This window comes from Mustelus asterias, chromosome 7 (genome assembly GCF_964213995.1).
Source record: "Mustelus asterias chromosome 7, sMusAst1.hap1.1, whole genome shotgun sequence".
NCBI lineage: Eukaryota > Metazoa > Chordata > Chondrichthyes > Carcharhiniformes > Triakidae > Mustelus > Mustelus asterias.
This window is the reverse complement of record NC_135807.1, coordinates 16,600,685-16,612,893: the sequence shown is the minus strand read 5'-3', so window position 1 is coordinate 16,612,893 and position 12,209 is coordinate 16,600,685. Positions and strand designations below refer to the sequence as shown.

Genomic DNA, 12,209 nt, shown 5'->3' with positions numbered 1-12,209 from the left:
CTAGATATACAATATCTTTTCCCAAAGGTAGGGGAGTCTAAAATTAGAGGGCATAGGTTTAAGGTAAGAGGGAAGAGATACAAAAGTGTCCAGAGGGGCAATTTTTTCCACAGAGGGTGGTGATTGACTGGAACAAGCTGTCAGAGGTAGTAGTAGAGGCGGGTACAATTTTGTCTTTTAAAAAGCATTTAGACAGTTACATAGGTATGATGGGTATAGAGGGATATGGGCTGAACGCATTAGGATTGGCTTTGTGGTTAAAAAATAAGGGCGGCATGGACAAGTTGGGCTGAAAGGCCTGTTTCCATGCTGTAAATCTCTATGACTCTATGAAGGGCTATCTTATGAGGAAAGTTTGAGCAGATTGAGTCTATATATTGGAGTTTAGAAAAATGAGAGATCAGCTTATAGAAACATAGGATTCTGAGTGGACTCATTAGAGTACATGCAGAGAGGATGTTTCCCCTTGTGGGCAAAAATGAGGTGCCTTTCATTTAAGACCGAGATAAGGAGAAGTTTTTCCTCTCAGAGTGTTTTTGGGAATTCTCTTTCCCAAAGAGCAGTGGAGGCTGGGTCATTGAATATATTCAAGGCTGAGTTAGATAGAATTTTGATCAGCAAAATGGGCAGCACAGTTAGCACTACTGCCTCACAGCGCCAGGGACCTGGGTTCAATCCTGGCCTTGGGTGACTGTCTGTGTGGAGTTTGCATGTTCTCCCCATGTCTGTGTGGGTTTCCTCCCACACTCCAAAGATGTGTAGGTTAGGTGGATTGGCCATGCTAAATTGCCCCTTAGTGTTAAGGTAATTTACAGGGTAAATGTGTGGGGTTACAGGAATATGACCTGGGTGGGATTATTGTCGGTGCAGGCTCAATGGGCTGAATGGCCCCCTTTGGCATTCTATGATTGTAAGAGTTATGGGGAGCAGACAGCGAGTGGAGTTGAGACCAAAATCAGATCAGGCACAATCTTATCAAATGCTGGAGCAGGCGCGAAGGGGCAAGTAGCCTACTTTTACTCCACCTGTCATGTTTTACTGTGTTCAGCCTCGTAAGTTGCTTAGAATCACAAACTGATAAGAAAACAACCACTTTGTGGATTGCAACAGTCCTACAACTATCACCACTTTCTAAGGCTAATGGGGATAGTCAATAAAGCTGTTTGACAGTGATATTCAAACCTCCAGAATGAATTACAAAATAAATGCAATATTTTGTGGGCCTGGTAAAGATGGGAGTTTGAGCATTGGAAGGTACAGAGAGTTTTGATTTCAACATAGTCAAGACAGAATAATATACATGATGGCATTTTAAAAAATTACATACAAAATAATAGAATTTTTGTTACATCTGAAAATGTGCTTGGATAATGGACCAATTCCAAGATGTGATGTTTGACGGGGCACGATTTTTAAGAGGAACTAGACGTATTTTGAACAGTAATAACAGATGTTATTTTAGAGTCAAATTTCAACAGAATTGAAACATTGATTGGTTATTTCCTCAGAACTGCTCCTGCCTCACTACTGTGAGATTGAGTGGAATGGATGTACATTCTCCAGAGTTTAGAAGAATGTGAGGTGATCTCAGTAAAATGTAGAATATTCTTCAGGGGCTTGAGAGGGTAATTGTTGAGAGGTTCTTTTCGATGGCTAGAGAGTCTAGAATTAATGTCGTCTTCTCAAAATTAGCAGTTGGTCGTTGAAGGCTGACATTCGGAATTATTATTTATTTGGACAGTTGTGAATCTTCAGAATTCTCCACTCTAGAGGGTTGTGGATACTCAGTCATCAAGTATATTCAAGACTGAGATGGATACAAGTTTCAATGAGAGAATTAATGGATATGAAAATAAGGGCCGCGATTCTCCCATGTCGCTGCGTTAACAAATTAGCGCAGCGGGCCGGAAGATTCTTGTGTTGGTGATTCACGGGGTTCGCGCATGGGTTCCCGCTGTGATAGCGTCTCCCAGCGCCGGATTTCCGGCAGTGTCAGCTCCGCACTGGAAATCGGGGGGGGGGGGGGGGGGGGGGGAATTATTTGAATACTTATTTGAATATAATTTTAATGAGATTAGCAGGCCCAGGACTGAAATCTCTGGGCCTGCTTGCATCTCTCCCCCCCACCCCCCCTCACCCACCGCCAGAGGTTCATTCCAGTGGGGATTACAGTAGCGCCCCACTTTCAGGGAACTAGTGGCCCAACCCCACTGGAGTGAAGGGGGGACATTCGGGGCCCCCCAGAGGGTCAGACAGCGGGGGTGGGGGATGCCCCTGGGCATTGGCACCCGGGGCGGGGGGGGGGCATGTGCTGGCATTGCCCAAGGGGAAAATTACAATGTCCATGGGGCGCCTTGGCATTGCCCATCAGGCATGGGGCAGTGCGAAGGGGCGGGACCTGCAGGGCAATTCGGTGAGGGTGGGGTTCCCGCTGCCACTCTGCAGACAGGATCGATGGAGGAAGGAGGGAGTCCAGCAATCAGGGGTGGGTGGGAGGTAGAAAACAGGGACTGGAAATCAGGGTGGGCTTAGGGCTGGCCTGGGAATGGTTGGGGGGCCAGCGATCAAGAGGCTGGCAGTACGGGGCCACTGCATATGCGCCGATCTCGGCACTGACAGATTGGCACATATGCAGTGGCCCAATCAGCGCCATGCTGTCAGCCTCTCCAGCTGACAAAGGCCCCGCCCTCAGTTCCATAATGATATACATGCTCGTGACCTCTGCAGTGCACAGAATGTGGGAGATTCTTCTCTGAACTCCCACTGAAAAAAAAAGAGTGCAAATTACTGTAGTTTTCACGGGAATTCGACACTTAGAATTTTTGGGAGAATTCCGGCCAAGGTAGGAAAATGGAGTTACGGTCAAAAATTAACCACAATCTTACTGATTGGCAGAGTAGGCTTTGGGACCTATATGGGCTACTCCAGCACCTATTTATAATGTTTTTTTGTAATTTACCCAGAAGTGGAAGAAACCTCATCCAAATGGATAAACAGGGTGGGTGTTGTATTTCTAGAGAAATTATGGAGGTGAATTGGGAACAGCTTTGAGCAAATTCCCACCAGTAATTTAGTTTCAAGTGTTATTTATTCAGTTATTCATATCCAATGTGTCATTGGATTCACATATTCATGTGTTCATGAAGCACATGCACACTTACTTTTATAAAGCTGTTTCACAGGTTTTGTTTCCGAACCAGAGGGAGCTCTAATATAGCTTGGAAATATTTTTTCAAGTTTTCTGTAAAAGAAGAACATTTTTTAATAGTTTATGAAATACAAGAAGAACACTCTTGCTTCCTAATGAACTAAATAATGGCCATGAATTTCCACAGTGCCCCATTTACCAGCAGTGGGTGCAGTGTGCAAGTCTATTTGGTGAGTTAATTGACCAACAAATTAATGAAAGGAACATAGGATTTAGGAACTGGATTAGGTCCATTGAGCCTGCTCTGCCATTTTATAAGATCATAGTTGATCTGGTTGCGGCCTCAAATCCACTTTCTTGTCTGTCGTCATATCCTTGACTATCTTGTCTATCTAACTCAGTCTTGAATAAATTCATGGAAGGGAATTCTAGAATCTAACAACCCCGAGAAAAAAATCTCTCCTCATCTCGGTCTTAAAATGGAGACCACTTATTGTCGAACTCTTCCCCTCGTTCTAGTCTCCCCCACAAAAGGAAACATCCTCCTTGTATCCAACCTAATATGTTTCCTCAAGATATATGTTTCAATAAGAGTGCCTCTCATTTTTCTGAACTCCAGTCGGTGTTGGCCCAATCTGTTCAAACTTTCTTCACAAGATAAAAGTCCTTCATCCTCAGAATGAGTTGAGAATATTTTGAAAAATTGTGTTTTAAAAGCATGGTGAGAAATTTTGACCCCAGTATAAGCAGTCCCACTTCTGTAAAGACTGGGGGCAATTCTCCCATCCCACCGCACTAATTCTTTAGCGCAGTGGGCCAGGAGAATTGCGTGTCGGCCGATTTGCGGGATTCACGCATGTGTTCCCGATGTGCACACATCTCTCAGCGCTGGACGTCTGGCGCCATCGGAACCACACTAGAAACTGGCGGGAACAGCAGATAAGTCATTTTAATATATTTTACATTTCTTTTTAATGTGATTAGCGAGCCCAGGGCTGAATTCTCCAGGCCCGCTAGCATCTCCCACCCTGTCAGAAGTATTTCACTCCAGTGGGGTTCAGACTAGCGCCCCACTTTCAGGAACTAGTGGGACGACACTGTTGGGGTGGAATGAAGGGGGGGGGCAATTGGGGCAACCCAGGGGCTCGGGAGGCTGGGGTGTGGTGCCCCCTGGGCATGGGAACCATGGCAGTGCCAGCCTGTGCCCCCTGGCACTGCCCAAGGGGCAAAGTGTCCATGCCCAAGGGGCACATTGGCTCTGTTCACCGGTCATGGGGCAGTGCCAAGGGGGTGGGGCAGGCTTAGGGGCGATCAGGGGGGGTTTCGCTTCCACTCTGCATGGGATCGGTCAGGGCTAGAGGGAATCCAGAGATTGGGGTGTGCTGGGGGGGGGGGGGTAAACAGAGATCGGAGTGCTCTGGGCCGGGGCAGGGAGGTCAGCTAGCCCGTGAATGGACGGGGGGGCTGCGATCCGGCCATTGGGGGTTTGTGGGGGTCCTGGGCTGGCCAGTGATTGAGCTGGCCAGCAAATGAGAGGCTGAAACGAGAACGCTGGTTAGGCCACATTTGGAGTACTGCGTCCAGTTCTGGTCACCGCACTACCAGAAGGACGTGGAGGCGTTAGAGAGAGAGTGCAGAGAAGGTTTACCAGGATGTTGCCTGGTATGGAGGGTCTTAGCTATGAGGAGATTGGGTAAACTGGGGTTGTTCTCCCTGGAAAGACGGAGAATGAGGGGAGGTCTAATAGAGGTGTACAAGATTATGAAGGGGATAGATAGGGTGAACGGTGGGAAGCTTTCTCCCCAGATCAGAAGTGACGATCACGAGGGGTCACGGGCTCAAGGTGAGAGGGGCGAGGTATAACTCAGATATTAGAGGGATTTTTTTTACACAGAGGGTGGTGGGGGCCTGGAATGCACTGCCAAGTAGGGTGGTGGAGACAGACACGCTGACATCGTTTAAGACTTACCTGGATAGTCACATGAGCAGCCTGGGAATGGAGGGATACAAACGATTGGTCTAGTTGGACCAAGGAGCGGCACAGGCTTGGAGGGCCAAAGGGCCCGTTTCCTGTGCTGTACTATTCTTTGTTCTTTGTTCTGACAGCTCGGGGCCACTCTGAATAGGCCTCGCCCCTTGAAATTTAATGAGATTCATGATTGTGGCCTCTGCATTGCAGAGTGTGGGAGAGTCTAATGTGAACTCCCATTGAAAAAATAATCATGATTTACACCAGTTTTTCCGCGAATTCAGCACTTAGAACCTTTTTGGGAGAATTGCAGCCCGTGAGCTTTACTGCAGCAGTTGGAGGCAGCAAGTTGTGTATTAAAGTCCCATTCAAGTAACTTGGGCACAAGATGTAGACTGACAGTCCAGTGCACTATTAAGGAAGAGATGCCCATGCCACCTTTCAGGTTAATTGAAATGTTAATTTGAGGCCTCAGCTGTTCTGTCTGCAAAAGTTCCCATGGCACTATTTTGATAAAGATACATTGTCTCAGTAAAATAGAAGCAAATTACTGTGGATGCTGGGATCTGAAACAAAAACAGAAAATGCTGAAAATCTCAGCAGGTCTAACAGCATCTGTGGAAGGAGAACAGAGTCAGCATTTCGAATCTGGATGGCTCTACAAATGCACGATAGAAAGCATCCTTTCCAGATGTATCACAGCTTGGTATGGCTCCTGCTCTGACCAAGACCACAAGAAACTACAAAGGGTTGTGAACGTAGCCCAATCCATCACGCAAACCAGCCTCTCATCCATTGACTGTCTACTTTTCCTGCTGCCTCGAAAAAGCAGCCAACATAATCAAGGACCTCATGCATCCCATACATACTCTCTTCCACCTTCTTGTGTCAGGAAAATACAAAAGGTCTGATAACACGTACCAACCAACTCAAGAACAGTTTCTTCCCTGCTGCCATCAGATTTTTGAATGAACCTACCATATATTTCTCTTCACTCTATCTGTGACTGCAGCATTATATTCTCTCCTTTCCTTCTCCTCTATGTACTCTATGAATAGTATGTCGTGTCTGTATAGCACGAAAGAAACAATACTTTCCACTGTATCCCAATACATGTGACAATAATAAATCAAATCAGATCAAATCAAGAGCTCATAGTTTAAGGACTGTCTGTGTGGAGTTTGCACATTCTCCTCGTGTCTGCGTGGGTTTCCTCCGGGTGCTCTGGTTTCCTCCCACAGTCCAAAGATGTGCGGGTTAGGTTGATTGGCCAGGTTAAAAAAATTGTCCCTTAGAGTCCTGGGATGTGTAGGTTAGAGGGATTAGCGGGTAAAATATGTGGGGGTAGGGCCTGGGTAGGATTGTGGTCGGTGCAGACTCGATGGGCCGAATGGCCTCCTTCTGCACTGTAGGGTTTCTATGATTTCTATGATAAGGGGTAGGTTGTTCAGCTGCTTCCTCCTCTTTTCAGAGGTCTTCTGTTTTCGATCCTGTTTTGATTCTGAGTCTGAGTTTGGTTCTGTTGCCATAATTGCAAATTAATTTTGTTAATGTCCTCAGAGAGCTGGGCAGGATCCGGAAGATAAAACTTTACACAGAATGCAAACTGGCGCAAAACAATTCAGATTTGCTTTGTAATTTCCTTTGTTGAGTCCAACCAGTCCTTTTGATTTTCAGAGTCCTGAAATGTCGAATCGAAGCAATCTTTGCAGAAGGTTGAGCTGCTCACAGACTTTGTCAAAGACAACCAGTCCCTTTGCATGTTTTCTCAACTTCACATCTGTGTTCAGGGCCATCCAGAAGGGTCACTTTATCCCAGTCCCCTATGTTAACTGGCCTTAGTTCCTCTGTCAGCGAATCCAACTCCACTTTCTGTTGCAAAATTCTCTCTAAACTCACATTTTTAGCTGTGCATTATGATTTTCTTTTTTATCTGCAGCCTTGGCCTGTACTAGCGGATTTTCAATTACAACACAACCCTCAATTCTGAAACGGTTGGATAGCCTTTTTATTCTTCTCTACCTTGGAAAATATAAATTGGACAATCTTGGTTTGTGAAAATAGAAGTATATCTTTCTGTTCCAATATAGTTTATTAAGTGATAAGTTTGTTCTGGATCTTTGTCATTCTCTGCACATTCTTTGGAAAAGATATATAACAGATTGGCTTCTTTGGTGTCAGGATTTAATTATGGTTTTAGTGATCATTGCAGCAGTTATGCTATTGTGAACACCACTGTAATTTGCTCGAACATCAGCTATGAACAGTGCTGTTTCTCTGGGTATCCATGTCCGTGCAAGCTGTATGGATTCATTATCCCAGCAATTCATTAGGAATGATGGTACAGTTTCATCAAACAGTCTCGTTGTCCTTTTCTTCTGTCTGCAGTAGTAAAATGCTTCTGCTCCTCAATCTCCATCTTGAGATCACACATGACTACTGACTTATCTACATTTTTCCTTTCATAGATGACAAGCTGCTGTTGACAGAACTGCAGTTTATGCTCAGTTAATTTCAACAACTCAGGAACAGGCTTCAGATCAATCAATTTTTCTTCCACCTGTCTTCTCACCTGCTCATTTTCTTTATTTGCATCATTGTCAAATAACTTGTCCTCCTTCTTTGCCTTCACCAGTTTTACATTGCCCTCATTTGCCTCTTCATTAACTGAGGTTTGTCACAATCGACCAGCCCTTCATAGTGTTTGATCAAGACTTTCAGCTGCTGCATCTCAGACCGAGCAAGTGTCAACTTCAACTTCTGAACCTGTGCCAACTTGAGTGGATTAAGCCTATACGGATATTGCTCAATTTGAATAGCATTTTCTACATCTGCATCATGCACAATTACTTTAGTACTTTCCTATTTGTTCCCACATATAGCTCTGTGATTGCAATAACTCTTTCCAATCATTTTGATTTTCCTCTGGAAGGTAACCCAGTAAATTGTCCCAATTTTTGATTACTTCATCATTGTCCAATTTAATTAGAGGATTGTCAAATTCAGAATCATCTGAACATAAGAACATAACTAGGAGCAGGGGTAGGTCATCTGGTTCCTCGAGCCTGCTCCACCATTCAATAAGATCATGGCTGATCTTTTCGTGGACTCAGCTCCGCTTACCCACCTGCTCACCATAACCCTTAATTCCTTTACTGTTCAAAAATATATCTATATTTGTCTTAAAAACATTCAATGAGGCAGTCTCAACTGCTTCACTGGATTTGTTTCTTCACTCTGAGTTGTAACAACGAACACATCCTTTTTTTGCTTTCCTTCCTTATCAAGATACCGTTTGAACATATTAACATGGCACACTCTGTGAATCTTCCTTCTATCTAGCAGCCTTATCAAATAATTCACCTCACTCAATTAGCTGTTTTGATTTGATAAAGCCTGCTAAACCTTGCTTTTAATGGTTCACCTACCACTGTTAATAGTCCAAATACTTTCTCCCCATTACCAAAACGATAAATTTTTGATCCTTATCCATTTCTTTTTTCATCACATGCTGTGCCACTGTCTAGCCAACTCACCTGCTCTATTCAATCTTTCTCTAAAACTTCACATAGTCCAATAATGTAGTCTTGGAACGCTGACAATCTTAAGTGGTCCTCTTATCTCATGGCCAAAAATCAATTCAGAGGGACTGAATTTTTTTGATTCATTTGATGCATCACTAATTGCGAAAAGTACAAATGAAATTCCTTTATTGGATATTGCTGACTATAGGTCATCAACATGGTCTTATAAGTTCATAAGATATAGGAGCAGAATTAGGCCATTCGGCCTATTGAGTCTGCTCTGCCTTTCGATCATGGCTGATATTCTCCTCATCCCCATTTTTCTGTCTTCTCCCCACAACCCATTACCAATTAAAAATCTGTTTAACTCCTCCTTAAATTTAGTCACTCCCAGCATCCACCGCACTTTAGGGTAGTGAATTCCACAGATTTGCAACCCTTTGGGGAAGTAGTTTCTCCTCAATTCTGTTTTAAGTTTGCTATCCCTTATTCTAAGACCTCTCGTCCTAGAATGCCCCACAAGAGGAAGCATCTGCCCCACGCTTACTTTATCCATACCTTTTATCATCTTGTATACCTCAATTTGATCTCCACTCATTCTTCTAAATTCTAGAGAGTATAGGCCTAAACTGTTTAATCGCTCTTCATACAACAAACCCCTCATCTATGGAATCATCTAGTGAACCTCCTCTAAACTGCCTCCAATGCCACATCTTTCCTCAAATAAGGGGACCAAAACTGTGCACAATACTCCAGGTGCAGTCTCACTAATGCCTTGTATAGTTGCAACAATATTTCCTTACCTTTAAATTCTCTTCCTTTAGCTACAAATGCCAACATTCCATTTGCTTTCTTTGTTATCTGCTGTACCTGCTTGCTACTTTTCTGTGACTTATGAATGAGGACACCCAGATCCCTCTGCACTGGAGCACCACGAAGGCTCTCCCAATTCAGATAATAAGTTGCCTTCCCATTTTTCTGACCAAAATGCATGACTTACATTCACATTTCCTCACTGGAAATGCACTTATCCACATTAAACTCCATCTGTCACATTTTGGCCAACTCTCCTAACCTATCTATATCCATTTGTAAGGTTCTTATTCCCTCATTGCAACTTACTGTCCTGATTATTTTTGTGTCATCTTCAAATTTGGCTATAGGGTCTTCTATCCCTGTATCCAAGTCGTTCACATAGATTGTAAATAGCTGGGGCCCAAGGACCGAATCCTGTGGCACTCCACTAGTTACTTCCTGCCATCTGGGAAAACAAAACATTTATCCCGACTCTCTGTCTGATGGACAGAAAACAGTCGCCTATCCAAGATAATAAATTATTCCTAATCCCATGTGATCTAACCTTGTGACTTAACCTTTTGTGTGGCACCTTATCAAACACCTTCCAGAAGTCCAGATATACTACATCTACAGGATCCCCATTATCCACTTTGCTTGTTACAACTTTGAAGAACACGAGCAAATCAGTCAAACAAGATCTGCTCTTCATAAAACCACGCTCACGCTGATGGATAGCATTTTGACTTTCCAAATGTCCTGATATTGCTTCCTTGATAATGGATTCTAACACTTTCCCAATAACAGATGTTAAACTAACTGCTCTGTAATTTCCCATATTTTGCCTCCCTCCCTTTTTGAATAAGGGCGTTACATTAAAAGCATTTTTTGAATCCACTGGAACCTTTCCCATGTCCAGGGGATTTTGGAATATCATAACCAGTGGATCCACTATCTCTGTCACCACTTTCTTTAATATCTTAGGATGTAGACCATCAGGCCCGGGGGACTTGTCTGTCCTCAATCCCAATAGTTTGCCGAGCACCTTTTCCCTATTGATGTTGATTGTTCTAAGTTCTGCCCTTTCTATTACCTTCGACTTGCCCATTCCTATAGGAATGGTACTAGTGTCCTCCGCCGTGAAAAGTGAGGCAAAGTCTTGATTTAGTAACTTTGCCATTTCAGTGTTCCCCACTATTAACTGTCCGGCTTCATCTTCCAAGGGACCAACATTCAGCTTTGCGACTCTCTTCCCTTTTATATACTAAGAGAAGCTTTTGCTATCCTTTATGATATTTTGCGCTAGTTTTCTTTTGTAATTTACCTTAGCTCTTTTTATTACTTTTTTAGTATCCCTTTGTTTATGTTCGAATGTTTCCCAATCTTCCAGCCTGTCACTGGCATTTGCAATATGGTATACGTTAGATTTTGTCTTTATATTATCCTTGGCCTCCTTGTTTAGCCATGGATGTTTTTTACCCCCCTTACCATCTTTCTTCCTCACTGGAATATATTTTAGTTGTGAGGAATTGAGTATCTCCTTAAACAACTGCCACTGCGCATCCGCTGTCCTCCCTTTTAGCCTTCCTGCCCACTCTATTTGGACCAAATCTATCCTCATGCCTATGTAATTTTCTTTGTTCAATTCCAAAATGCTAGTGTGGGACTCCATTTTCTATCATTGTATGATAGAATTTTGAATTCTATCATACTATGATCACTACTCCCGAGAGGATCCCTAACTATGAGGTCACCAATTAATCCCTCCTCATTACACAACACCAAATCCAGAGTAGCCTGCTCCCTGGTTGGTTCCATAACATACTGTTCCAAGAAACAATCTCTAATACATTCAATGAACTCGGCCTCCAGGCTAACCTTGCCAATTTGATTCTTCCAATCTATTTGCATATTAAAATCACCCATGATCATTTCTGTACCTTTCTCGCAAGCTCCCAGTATTTCCTGGTTTTATACTGTGCCCCACTGTGGAACTACTGCTTAGGGACCTATAAATTACTCCAACCAAGTACTTCTTCCCTTTGCTATTTCCTATTTCTACCCAGACAGATTCCACATCTTGATCTCCTGTGCTTATGTCATTTTTCATTACTGCACTGATTTCTTTCTTCACCAGCAAAGCTACAACAGCTACTTTTCCTGTCAGTCCATCTTTCTGAAATGCTGAGTCCCCTTAGATATTCACTTCTCAGACCTGGTCTCCTTGTAACCGTGTCTCAGTAATCGCCACCAAATCATAAACCAACTAGTTTTCACAAAGGGTCATCTGAACTCGAAACATCAGCTCTTTTCTCTCCTTTCAGATGCTTCCAGACCTGAGATTTTCCAGCATTTTCTCTTTTGGTTTCAGATTCCAGCATCCACAGTAATTTGCTTTTAGCCACCAAATCATACCCCTTTGTTTCTATTTGCGCCACTAACTCATTAATTTTGTTCCGAATGCTTCATGCATTTAGATACAAAGCTTTTAACTTTGTTCTACTGGTAAATTTCCCTACTCTTTTATAATTCTTTGGTGCATAAAGACATTCACCTATTCTGTCCCTCACCTTTATTGTCTGGTAACCATCTGCCACATCATTAATCTGCACTCTTACCTCCTCCTTTAATTTGGGTTTTCTAATTTCCCCAACAACTCAATGTTCCCCCCTCCCCATTCAGTCTTTAAAGCTTAATGCCACTGTTCTAACGCTCCCTGCGATTATGGATGATACACAATTGATTTAAATTGCTTCACTCCCAAGCTATCCAT

At 43.3% G+C, this 12,209-nt stretch overlaps 1 protein-coding gene across 2 annotated transcripts in view; it reads right to left on the bottom strand.

Moving 5' to 3' along the window:
* The window catches only part of piezo2b (piezo-type mechanosensitive ion channel component 2b), an 825,142-nt gene that overhangs the window by 13,318 nt on the left and 799,615 nt on the right, over positions 1-12,209 (bottom strand). For both annotated transcript variants that reach the window (XM_078215732.1, XM_078215730.1), the window contains one exon: positions 3,162-3,241. In XM_078215732.1, coding sequence (XP_078071858.1) covers positions 3,162-3,241 — 80 coding nt within the window. The remainder of the gene's footprint in view (positions 1-3,161; positions 3,242-12,209) is intronic.